At 52.5% G+C, this 12,848-nt stretch overlaps 1 protein-coding gene and 1 non-coding gene across 3 annotated transcripts; one reads left to right on the top strand and one right to left on the bottom strand.

The window, feature by feature from the left end:
* Positions 1-187: 187 nt before the first annotated feature.
* On the bottom strand, positions 188-10,444 carry CCNB3 (cyclin B3). 2 transcript variants are annotated; one of them, XM_061599080.1, is made up of 13 exons: positions 10,281-10,444; positions 9,727-9,783; positions 9,292-9,411; positions 7,678-7,761; positions 7,020-7,138; positions 5,844-5,961; positions 4,807-4,905; positions 3,992-4,084; positions 3,139-3,276; positions 2,244-2,399; positions 1,202-1,351; positions 868-998; positions 188-559 (listed from the first exon to the last, which is right to left on the bottom strand). In XM_061599080.1, the coding sequence occupies exons 3-13, from the start codon at positions 9,379-9,381 to the stop codon at positions 490-492; spliced, it is 1,248 nt and encodes a 415-aa protein (XP_061455064.1). In that variant the 5' UTR covers positions 9,382-9,411; positions 9,727-9,783; positions 10,281-10,444; the 3' UTR covers positions 188-489. The 2 variants fall into 2 exon arrangements, with proteins under 2 accessions (XP_061455064.1, XP_061455062.1); XM_061599078.1 differs by lacking the exon at positions 9,727-9,783 and having other exon boundaries at positions 190-559.
* TRNAA-UGC (transfer RNA alanine (anticodon UGC)) lies at positions 8,622-8,691 on the top strand. The gene has a single exon. It is a non-coding gene; the product is annotated as a tRNA-Ala (tRNA).
* Positions 10,445-12,848: the final 2,404 nt, after the last annotated feature.

The raw sequence follows: 12,848 nt of genomic DNA, 5'->3' as shown, positions 1-12,848 counted from the left end.
GAAGGGGCTCAAATGGAGATTTCCCCCTGCCTTTGCAGCCAAGGATTCTTCCAAGGGGAGAGATGCCAGCAACTTGACAAGAGACGTTCTGCATGCAAAGCTGGTGTTGTGCAATGAACTACATTCCCCTCTCCCCAAATGTGGGCTTGCCCTTTGGCTTCCTGAGAGAAAGGGGGGGCATAAGTCCACTCCTGTTTTGGATATAGAGAAGGCGGCTACAAGTATTTCAATAAGTTTTATTGAAACGTTTTCTGTCTTTACCCACAAGAATCCCCTCCCCCTCTACATTTTCTTTTACCTTTTTTCTCCTCCTACCCCAATTCTTTTTTTAAAAAGAAATTATATATATATGTACACATACACAGGCACACAGTCCTTTTGGACTAAGAGCACACATCTATTTACAGGTCATTTACATGCCAGTGGCGTTGCAGCACCTTGGCCAAGGAGCTCCTGTGAAACTGCCCCCAGCGCTCAGCCCAGCAAGGGTTAGCTTTGCAAAGCTTCCTCAAGCACCAGCATGTCGATGGGGGCCATCTTGGCCACCTCAAAAAAGACCCTGCAAAGGCAAGCGAGAAAAAGAGGGCACTGTTAGGCATTGACACAACTCAGGGAGGCCCCCACAGCGGGGGGAGAGGAGGAAGTAGTGAAGGCCACGTTTTAAAGTGCATTAGTCAGCGCCAGTATGCCTAGAGCCTGGCTCTTCCAAGCCCCTAAAACCCAACAAGTGCCCCTTGGCGACAGTATGAAAACTAGAAAGTTGCCTGTTGGCAGCCCTCTTGAGCCACAATGCCAGCCAAGGGAGGGAGATGTTTATGCACCCGCTTTGGCAGCTCAAGGGGCAGCGGGGGAGGAGGAAGGTCTCACCGGTGGGAGTATTTGTTGCGCACAGCCTTGAGCCGGTCGTCGTGGCGGTAGGTCAGCAGGAAGTTGAGCCTCTTCACCAGCAGGGGGAGCTCCTGTGCTTTGTGGCCGCTGTACCATTCTAGTGTGGGACTCTGCGCAACAGAGGAGGGAGTTAAGTGCCCCCCCTGGATTTGCCACAAGGGGCTTCCCCTGCTGCTGCTGCCAAGAAGAGCTTGGCCTCAGTGGGGCCTTATCTGCTGTGTTAGATTTGGGGCCAGCCACTGACCGGGGCTTCACCCTCCACCCCACTGCAGCAGCAGCAGCAGCAGCAGCAGCTCTGAGGCGGCCCACTCACCCAGCCGCTGAGGTGCTTCATCTTGAGTGCCAGGAGGAGGCAGCTGGCGGCCAGCCGAGAGGCGCTCTCTTGCACAAAGTCGTACTCCTGCAGGGTGAGCTCACAGATGAACCGGGCCAAGGTCAGGGTCTCCATGGTGGCATGAGCACACTGCAGCAGGGAGAGAAGGAAGGCCTCCTCGTGAGGAAAGGGCCTGAGGCAGCACCCACAGCTTAAAAGGGAACAGTGCACCAAATGCGCCTTTTGCGCCAGTTTGTGTGTTAATAAACCAGGCAACTCCACACCAGCTCAGGGACTACTCGCAGGGTGGCCCCAAGAGGCTTCCTGAGGTGGATCGCTCTTGGGCCCAGGCTGCCTAGCAGCGGGACAACTGCATCAAGCACGCATGTGCACAGAAGACTCCATCCCACCCTCCTTCCACCAGTTTCCCCTTCTAAATACATCAGAGAGACACAGAAGAGGCTCTTTACAGCAGAGAAAGGAGGAACCCTCCCTCTGAAGGAGGACAGGGACTCGTGGGGCATGCTGGCCAGAGACCCCTTTCCAAAGCAGCTGGCCCTGCCTAACAGAGCCCTCCCCTTCCCCCAGCCTTGCAGCCCATCCCCCTGTAGCTGGACGCTGCAGCTGCACTCCCCTCTCTCCCTCGCCATGGGTGACACAAAGCCCAGCATTCTTAGAAACCTACCTGCAGTAAAAAAAGAGAAAAAGACAACCCTCAGGTTTCTAGCCCTTAAGACTCCAGATACCAAGTCTCAGAGCCCAGTGTGACTTCTGCTACCTAGAGAAAGGAGCAGCCTTACACAAACGTGCAGGTCAAACAACCTATATTTTAGGCTCCGTGAAGAGTACTCCCCCCCTCCACGCACAGGGCTTTTACCTGTTGCATCCTGGGTACTGAAGAGGGCAGGATTCGGCATCCCGGGAAGCCCCAGGAGATGGAAGGAGGGGTGCACCTGGCAGGGCACCTGAGGCCTTTCATTAACAGGACAGAAGGGGGACGTGAACCCCCAAAACACCTGGCCCCACAGTTGTTGCTGCTCACCTTGGCAAACCGTCGGAGGAAGCGATACGCAATGGGGATGTTGATGTCGAAGTGGAGCGTTTGCAAAATGCTCACTTCAGTGGCGAGGAGCTCTTCTCTCTTGTAGGCATCATCACAGATGTACAGGAAGTCATCCACGCAGGGTGGGCAGCGCTCCTGCAGAGAGTGAGAGGGGTGGAGAAGAGATGGGCCTGCACTCTCTCGTTTTGAAAGAAAAGGGCAGCAGGCAGCGAGACAAGGGACACTGAGCTCTTGAAGGACCAATGCTGCCTGGAGGATGCTCCTGGACTTCTAAAACGAGCCCTCAAGTGGGAGAGTCACCTGTCCTCATGATGAGATTCTGCCATGGGGCTCCACAAACAAGCCATGTGATAGCAAGAGGTAGGAGAGGACAGATCTGGGACTGAGGCCCAGCAGAGGGTCTGACATAGACAGTCTTGGAGATCTCCATTATCATCTTTCAAAAGGTTCCCACAGTCGGGTTTTTTGGGGGGGAGAGAGGAGAGCAGGAGGATGGCATTAGATCCAGAGGTCTGGAAGCTAGAAGGCACCAGCAGGAGTTTCCTTCTCCGGAGTAAGGAACCTGCTTCCCAACTGAAGCTACAGGGAAAAGAAAACTAGCGCAAGTCTATGCTAGGAGTGCTTGTGGGGCAAGAGTTGCTTGGCGCTGCCTGCCCCAAGATCTGGGCAGGGAATCAAGCACATCACGTTCAGCAGGTGGTGTCCAGACCCAAGAGGTGATGGGTGGAAGCCACACAGCCAAGAAGCGATGAGCCTGGCAGCAGTGACAGCCAGGGGGAAAGTTAAGGTCCCAGAACTCCCCCATCAGTCAAGCTAAAGGCAGGTGGGCTTTCAGTCATTCCTGCCCAGCCCACCACGCACTGCTTAGGCTCACCTCAAACTTGGAGGCGATCAGGATGGCAGTGGAGCCAATGAGCTGCAGTTTGTCTCGCATGGTGGTCACCTTCACCAAGTAGTGGTCCATCAGCTTGACAGCCAAGTAAAGTGTCTCGTGGGTGAGCTCAAAGTTCTCCTGCAGGGAGCACAGAACAGGCAAGAAGCCAAATCAGATCACTGGCCAACCTTACCCAGTATGGTCCACCGACTGGCAGCTGCTCTGGGGGTGTTCTGGGTGGAGAAGGATCTTTCCCAGCCTTGCTGGCCAAGACCCCTTTCCACCGGAGATGTTAGTCCAAGGACCAGATCTGGGGCCTTCTGCGTGCAGAAACATGGGCCCTGGCACGGAGCCCCCCTCCCCGTTAAAAAAAACAAGAACTTAGCCATGGGTCAACGTTGCTTCCCCTTTGCTCTACCACGGGCAGGATCTGAACTCTCCCCCACCTTGCATTTCACATCAGAGCACTCCAGTCCAATGACCAGGAGCATCTGGGCCATGGAATAGAGATGCTCTGGGCACTTCAAGCCCAGCTCAGGGCAGGGATGGCAGGACAAGCTACACACCTGGCGGATGCGGAAGGCTATGACCTGGCATCGGACCCTGACCTCCCTGGAGAAGCCAGCCAACTTGTGACGGAGGATCCCCTACCAGAAGGACACTCCCCATCGCCACCACACAGACCCTTTGTTGCTATCGGATGCCAATTCATGGTTCATCCAGAGCTTTTTCCTCCCTAACGAGGCTCAATCAAGGGCCTTCCTGTGCTACATTTTTCACCCCTGCCTGTGTCACATGCTGCCGCCACTGGGACACCCCCCCTTCCTCACTAGAAGTGGGAAGAGGCACCCACCTGCACCTCCACCATCCAGTCCACCAGGATAGCCCGCATGTCCGTGGTGATGTCAGGCTGGTTCTTCATGTAATCTGGGAGCAAGAATTTCTCCTGGAAGAGGGGGCGGGTGAGAAGGAGCCTTGGGTGCAAGCAAGGTGCCCCCTCCCACCATGCAGTAGCCACCCAAGGCTGCGTTAAGGAAGAGCAACTCACTAAGAACTGCCCTGCTCTGGGACCAGCCAGAAGGTCTAAGCAATCCACAGAATTGTGGCACCAGAACAGCCACAGACACTGGCTCCGTACTAGAATCTAGACAGCCAGTGTCTTTGTTTCCTCCCATCCTGAACGAGTCCAGAGAATGAGAGAGACACCTCAGCCAGAGAGTCTCTGAGGAAGGACAGGGGAAGGTAGGCCGGATCTTTTCACAAAGAAGAGCCTTGTGGCCCCACCCCACACACAGGAACAACATCTGCAAGGCAATTTGTTCCAGTGACTCGCCCAACTTATTCCAGATCACTGAGTTTAAAACAAGAAGAAGTTTAACCCAGAACTTTAGATCACCTAGGAAGAGCCCTGCAGCTGGACCAGGCTGAAAGGGGTCCACCTGGTCCAGCCTCCGGCTCTCACAGTGGCCAGTCAGATGCCCCAAAGGGAAGGCAGTAGCAGCGCTCTTCCCACTTGTGGTTCCCAGCAACTGGCATTCCAGGGCACACCACCTCCAGCCATGGATCCCCTCACATACATCCTGGCCAGCTACCTTTGCTCCAGAGGCCTGAGCACAAGAGTAAGGAAAGCCCCACCCGGCCCCCAAGGACAGCACTCCTCCCAGCTACCTCACGTTCTCGCATGTAGGTAAAGATGTCCTTGGCATATTCAGCACTGGCATAAGGATCGTCCAGCTGGCCCTTGTCTATATCCTCAACTGGCACCACCTATACAGATTTAAAAGATTTTTAAAAAAAAGTTATTCCAGGTCTCAGGATGGAATTTACAGAATTTAATTATGTTCTCTTGCCTGGAAACGGGAGCAAAATAAAAAGAACCTGGGGGAGTTTGGTTTGATATGCCCCTTGCTCACCTCAGGGAGTTTTTTAGTGGGGAAATCCTGGAGCTCAACTTACTGTTAGATCCACTTGACACTGAGCATCCAGAAGCCTTGTTTTAAAGCCAGGCGCCTGTAGTCTATTTCCACTGATCTGTATCACCCAGGACTGGCCGACAGCAGCTCTCCTGTCCTCAGGCAGAGGAAGGCCTGTCCTTTCATCCCTTTTAACTGGAGATGTAAGGAACTGAACCAGGAGCATTCTGCATGCACACAGCTGATCTGCCACTGAGCTACGCCCCCCCCCACACACATTTCCCCCCTAAGTGCCCACGCTAGGGGAGGATTGGCAGATGTGTCCTGGCAAGAACTCGCAAGAACTGAGCCTGCAAATGTGGACTTAAAAAGCAAGGACAGAGATCGTGGATTCTGGAATGCACACAGGACTGTGAAGAAGTGTGGGGTCCACATGGAGTTATAGGAGATAAAGGCTCGCCACATGACCTTGGTCAGGGCGCGAGGTTCCAGACCAGCACCCCAAGCCATGCAACATATTATCAGCTTCTGCAGCTTGAGAATGCTGAGGGGCCATGACTTGAAGAGTCAAAGAGGCCCAACCCAGAGCAGCTCAAGGGGCGTCTTGACTTTCCTGAAGGAAGTGGGGCTCAGGAAAAAAAGGTGCTATGAGAACACATTCACACACATGAACCCCAATATGGCAAAGAAGTCACAGCATCACTCTTCCAGGATAAAGTCTCCCCAGTTCTAAAAGCACCCACCCGCTCCCCATTGTCTGCAAAGCCATCAAAGAGTGCAGCCATTCCATACCGGCACCACTTGTTCCACTGGTGCCAGTGAAGGATCCGCCTCCTCTGCACTTGCACCCTTCTTGGCAATGTGGTCAGACTCAGCTGGTGCATCCTCAGGGAGAATTTTGTTCAGGGACCTGAAAGGAACAGGCATTGTTTAGAGACAGAAATGGACATTAGGACCAACTGGCTGTCGGTGGGACATTCCATCCCAAGGACCTCAGCTTGCCACAAGAGACAGACACGCCCATTGCAGATTTCTAGCTCAGATCAGGACAAAACACGACTTCCAGCACCAGTAAAGCTGTTCTAAGGCCTCCCAGGCATCACAAATACCATTGTCCAAGCACAGGTATTAAGATGAAGGTCTGCACCTTGCCTCCTACTGCCTCTTTGGTTTCGACACCTTCATAAGAAAATGCTCAGATACAGTCAGTTTTATTTCCAGCTAGAAAGAGGCTTCAAATGAGAAAAGAAACCAGCCCAAGCCCTGCATGGCCAACGGCCAGGGACGATGGGAGCTGTAGTTCAGCAATATCTCGAGGTCCAAAAGTTCCTTACACCTAATGAGAGTCGTTTTTGCTATGCTGGCTCCCAGATTATATTGCTGGAACTTGCATCCTTCAGGAATAATGCAAAATGTATCTAAAAGGATGTTTTTGTGCCAGAGGTGAGAACAGAATAGCAGCTTTGGTGAAAACCATTTTAGGCAGCATAAGAGTTTTGAACATCCTATCAGCATATTCAAAAGCCTTGTAAGTGCTGTCTGTTCAGGCACTGAAATGTGGCCTAGACATGTCTGGATAGGACACTAGTCACAGCTGAGAAGATAGACAGAGATCTGCAGGGCAGGGGGATTGAAACCCCACAATTTGTAGTAGCTCTGACAGCACATGGACGAAGGCACCACTGTACGCTCCAGTGACTGCAGACAGATCTAGCAGAGCCAGAGACCAAGAGAATCCTTGATGGATGGAGCATGCAGCCATCTGTCCAAGGGCACATTCATTCCCCAGAAAGCCACGCGTGCCTCAGTTCAGTAAGACATCTGGGCCCAGGGCCCCACACCACCAATTCCAGACCATCGACCTCTCTTGTGCTAGACTGGCAGAAGCGCCATCGTGACAACGGGACAGACCCCGGAAGTGGAGTGAGGGGAGAAGCCCCCCAGCCTGGCATGTGCTCAGCCTCTCACTTTTTCAGGTTGATCTCGTTGTTCTTAGCAAGGCCCAACACAGCCAGACCCTTCGAGGCCTTCTTGGGAACGCCCTTTGCTGCCTCCTTCCTTCCCAGGATGGGCCGCATCTTGTGAGCCTGCAAGGGAGGGACCAACAAGGGTGTTACCTGAAAACATCTACTCAGGAGGAGGCAGCCGCCTTCTGGTTTTGGAAAGGCGGGGGTGGCCCACAACTCTCCCTCCCTCCCTCAGCCCTGGACCACAGCAGTGGGAAAAGATTCACCCTCCCAGAGGCAGTTGAGTTAAGAGGCGAGATGCAGCAGGGACCTTGCTGTTACCTTGGCCCCAGAGCCAATGGCACTGTCGAACATGGACACCCGAAGGCCCCAACCCCCACTAAGCTAGGGGAGAGAAAAGGAAGTTGAGTGCTTGCCTCCCTCATGATTGATTTTCAGGAGAAATATCCTGTTTGCTCAGGCATTTCATGGCTGAGAGATACTGGCAAATGTGCCGTGCCAAATTAGTAAATGTGAGGATATGCAATTGGTTCTAAATCTTTTTAGATAGTTTTTAACTGATTTTCAGTTGTACAGTTTTAACATTATGATATCTGCTGCCCTGGGCTCCTTCGGGAGGGAGGAAGGGATACGAATTTAATACATACATCAATACTTACATTGGTGATATCGCCGAATGCAGAACGCTTTTTGGGTGCCCCCTGAGGAGAGGAGGGGGATCGCTTTGTCTGAGAGCTCTCCTCCTAGGACAAAGAGAGGAAAGAGAGGCTAGTCAAAAGAGGATTCCTCCCCCAGGCCTGCCTTCACCTGAACTGCCCAAGACCCCTCCCCTACACCCACAGCCTTGTCCTTACAGAGGCCGAGGCCAGGCGGGCGGGGCTGCCTGCGTCTCCAGAGCAGACTCAAGAACATCAGGTGGGCCTGCTTGATCAAGGCCCATGGTGCAAAAACACTGGGAATACAGTGCAGAGTTCTGGTTGCCGACAGCTCAAAAAGGATTATTGCAGAGCTGGAAAAGGTTCAGAAAAGGGCAACCAAAACAATCCAGAGGATGGAACAACACAGAGAGGAGAAGATACAATTCGGGGGGGCAGGGGTGGTTAAAAAAAAAAAAAAAGTGAGTAGGGGAAGGGGGATAATAGAGGTGTAGCCACTTATGTGCAGTGTGGAGAGCGAGATTTTCTGCTTCTCTCATGGTACTAGAACCCAGCTGGGGGTCATCCAATGAAGCTGAACGGTGGAAGATTCAGGGCAGACAAAAGGAAGTATTTCACACAGCACATTGTTAATTGTGAAATGCCGGCATTCATTCCCACAAGATGAAGTGAAGGCTACCAAGTTACATAGATTTAAAAAGGGATTAGACAAATTTATGACAATGTGATCCACAGCTACTTGTCACCATGACTACATGCTACCTCCAGGACCACAGGCCCCGTGAATACCAGCTGCTGGGGAAACAGGACTGGGAGGGAGGACTTCCTGTTGGGCCTCTACTTGACCAGTAGGAGAAATGGGATGCTTGGACAGATTGAAACAGTCCGTCTCAGCAGCAGTTTCTTCTTGTGTCCACCATCCTGGTCACAAGAGTTGACGAGGGACAGGCCATAGCTCAGTGGTAGAGCATCTGCCTTGCATGTAGAAGGTCCCAGGTTCAATCCCTGGTGGCGCCTCCAGGTAGGGCTGGGAGAGCCCCCTGCCTCAAATACTGGAGAGCCCCTGCCAGTCAGTGTGGACCATACTGAGCTAGATGGACCCCAACGGTGTGATTCAGTAGAAGGCATTTTCCTGTGTTCCTAACCAGATGCCTCCAGGAAGCTCACAAACCAGGCTTGAAGCCAACAGCCTTCCCCAGTTCCTCACCAGTAACTGGTAGTCAGTGGTACACTGCCTCTGAACATGGAGGTTCAATCTAGCCATCATAAGTAATAGCAGAGGCTAGATCTCCTTCACTCCATGAACTGGCCTGATCTCCTTTTGCAACTGTGTGGTCCCCCTACCCTAGACCACTGCCTCCAAAAATGACCCAGAATGGCATCTTGCCGCCTGTTTGAAGTTGCTCCCTGGGAGTCAATGTCAGCCATTGGCAGGAGTCTCAGGCCCATACAGTCACCCCTTGACCTTCCTTCCTGCAGCCAGAAGAGCAAACGACCCTGGGCAGGAGACTGGGTGGCAGTGGCACCGTGCACATACACAGAGACCCCTGGCATGTGGTGCAATGGGTGAAGGCTAGGGAAGAAGCCCCTCTCCCTTCTCCCAATGCCCGAACTCACCTGCTCAGCTTGGGCATTCTCCACGGCTACCACTCTGCCCAGCCAGGACGGCTTGGTGCCCGCACTCTTGCCATGACGGGGGAGCGGCATCTTTCCAGCTGTGGACCTTCCCAAGCAAAGCTGGAAATGGAAAACCAGGGAGGTTGAAGCATTACCATCTTGGGAAGCAGCCCTCACTTCATCACTGGGACGGGGGTCCTGTCCTCCTCCCCCACAGATGCTCCAGACTTGGAACATTTTTGACTTGGGGATCTGTCACAGGCAGCTCATTTTAAACTGGCAGGCTGGGTCAGGTTGTGGCAGGAAGCCCAGCTCCGCTAGAGCAGGTGGAAGCTCCCCACCCCAGCAGAGGGAAGCCCAACAGATCCAGCTTGGGCCACCAGTGCAAGGGGAAGAGGGGGACATTTATTTACTAATTAAATTTATGACACACACCGGCCGTGCGTCTGGGAAGCACCCTTGGCTTATAGACCAGAGAGAGGCAGAGGAGCTCTGGCAGGGGAAAGAAGAAGAGATTTGGCACCACTGAGGAAGACGACGTCCAGCGTGCAGCCAAAGGCGAGATCCAGCAGGAGAGAGCGAAGCGAGGCCTCACCCTGCTGCACCGCAGCCCTACACTTCCCTGCCCAGGAGGAAGCCACGCGGAGGAAGGTCGAGGGGGCTTTCCCCCAGAGACGCGCGGGCAGGAGCGGCCCCCGGACGATTTGGGGGCGGGGCTTTTCCGCAGAGCAAAGGGCGGAGCCGCTCCGCCAGGTCCGGACCTGATCCAGAGGGAGGAAGGGACGCCCAGAGGCAGCGGGGAAGGGCGCAGCCCTGTCTGCGGGCGGGCTTGCCCACCGTGTCCCGTCCCGTCCGGAATCCAGCGCGGAGCCGCAGGGAAGAGAGAGCGGGGCCGGAGAGCCCTCGTCCAGAAGGGCCCTGCCTCCTACCGGGGCTTGGAGGGCCGCCAGGCAAGCCCGGAGCGCCTAGGGACGCAGGCGGGGCCTTACCTCCCGAGGTTTCCCGTGCAGCCCACCCGGACGATCAGGATCAGGAGTGGCTTTACCACGGCGGCCCCCTCTACGCTTCCTCCGCTGCACAAAGTGCGGATTTGAAAATTGCTACATTGGCAGAGGGCGGCCACCGATTGGCCCCGCAGCAGCCAATCCGAGCGCCGGGGAGTAAGCTGAGGTTACCAAGGGCGGGGCTTACTGATTTTTTTTAAAGCCCGGCCATCTCAGCCAATGATGGAACGGGTGGGCGCGGCTCCGCCTTCTGCGGGCGGGGCATAGCAGAAACGGCTCGCGTGTGAGTTCGGCCTTCTCCGTTACTGATTGGCTGAAGGGCGGCAGGGCGTAATTTCGCCTTAAAAAGGCAGCGGCACAGAACTTCATAATATCATAGCAGAGTTGGAAGGGTCTTGTAAGGCCATCGTATCCAGCCCCTGCTCAGTGTAGGAATCCAAGTTAAAGCATAGCTAACATTTGACTGACAGGTGTCTTTACTCAGGAGTAAGAACCAACGGAAACAAAAAACAACAAAGAGCTTTGTGCCGCTTTACAAACTACCCAATTTATTGTGGTGTAAGCCGGAATGATAAGATATCATTTATCATAATTCATAATGTCATCACTCAAAGATTTCCTCCTTAGCCGGATTGCGGTCTGGCAACATATTGGAAGTAAGGCCCTCTGAGGGGCCTCCCTTGCTGCCTTGTAAAGGATTGCATGCTCCGCTGCCTTTCTGTGTGGGAGAAGAAAGTACCGTCCCTCTCCTGCCATGAAAAACCTGGACTGTGTCATTCACACGTTGCAAAAATCCCTACTTGGGAGGCCCTTTTGTGTAGGAAATAGCGAGACTCCGGATGAGTTGTCATGTGACATCTGTACAGCAGCTGCCTAGCACCTGTCATTCATGTGCAAAGGGGCTGCAGCTCTGTTTGAAACATGGTGCTAGACGGGTAAACCCACTGTTGGATCAACAGGGAGCTCTTAAGCAGAGCTTGGAAGATTACTTTTAAAAAGTAATAAATTACAGTTACATGTAAATTACAGTTACATGGCCCAAAAAAGTAGTAATTACCGTTACAATTACAATTGTCCTGAAAGTAACTGATTAGTTTACTTTTCCTCCAAAGTAATCACTACAATTACATTTCAGTTACTTAGAAAAGAACGCCTACAAGGTGCTGGCCTTGGCTGCTGCACATCTAAGTAGCCTAAAACAACATTAAAAATAAACAAACACATACAGAGGTAGTAGAATAATTATTTTTATTCATAAGATAGCAATGGTGGTTTCTCCGCTTGTAAGGGTGGTGGGGAGGGGCTGAGGACACTACTCAGATCTTTGCACGTCAAACCAAGTGCCTCACTCAGCCAGCCAGCATAATCTCTCTCACTTAACCACCTCCCAGACCCTGCCCTGCCACCAACTAAGGAACACTCACTCAAGCAAACATTTTCCCCTGAGATGCAAAAAAGTTAAAACACTGCAAATGCAGCACAGTAGCCAGAGAGAGTGGTGGAGGCCAAGTGCAAACACAGTATTCTCTCTCTCACACACACATACGTTGTCATCTTTCACCTCCACAGTTCTTCATCTCCATTCTGCTGCTGCCTCCTTCTCCTCCTTTATCCATGTTCTTGACCTCCGAATCCTTTTCCCCTCCACTCCATTCTTCACCATCACTATCTGTTTTTTAAAATAATTGTTTTCTCCACTCCACCCTATCTCACTCTCCGCCTCCTCCCTCGTTGCCTCCTCCCCATCCACAGAGCATGAGGAAAGAGCGACACTGCACAGAAACCCAGTTTGAGGCACATGATTTTCATCCACAAATCAGAGGAGCAGAAGACTTCCCCTGCTCCCCCACAAGTAATGCCCAAAAGTAATTCTGGAAACGTTACAATTACTCCACAAAAGTAGTAAAATTACTCCTAGTTCTATTACAATCAAAATGTAAAGGAATTGCCCACTCGTTACTCAAAAAAGTAATGAATTACAAGTAATTTGTTACTTGTAACTAGTTACTTCCAAGCTCTGCTCTTAAGTAGGTTATATGATGACCCTACATCCGTGTAAACTGTTTGCATGTATTTAGGACAGTCACGTTCAAAGGTCAACAAGCAGAAAATGGACTCTCATGTCAGCGGGGCGCCTGTGATGGGGCTTTAAAAAGAATGCGAGAGGTCAGCTTTTTAGGAAAGAACTGACAGAATATATATGCGTCTTGAAGAGAGGATCACTCCCTGTGCATCTCTGGGAGTCTGAAAAGCCTGCAATTCAGGTCAAATTCAGTGATGTCGTCTGCATCCCACAAGCTGGGCTCCTGCTGAGAGGAAGGGCAGGATATAAATAAATAATTAAATAATTAAAATAAAGCTTGCCATTCCACCATGTGGGGCGTTGGTTGGCACCACCTCGTTGGCGTTGGATTTTCCTTCCACCAGGAGGCACTATGGTCTATGAGTCAGCAAATGACTTCAGCGGTTTAAATCTCACCGAAGTCCACAGGAGTTAAGATAAACAGCATGCAGTTAGTTTACTTCCAGTTCCCCCTCCACGCCGCCACACAC

This window comes from Rhineura floridana, chromosome 16 (assembly GCF_030035675.1).
Source record: "Rhineura floridana isolate rRhiFlo1 chromosome 16, rRhiFlo1.hap2, whole genome shotgun sequence".
In the NCBI taxonomy this organism is placed as follows: domain Eukaryota; kingdom Metazoa; phylum Chordata; class Lepidosauria; order Squamata; family Rhineuridae; genus Rhineura; species Rhineura floridana.
This window is presented reverse-complemented; position numbering and strand designations above follow the sequence as displayed.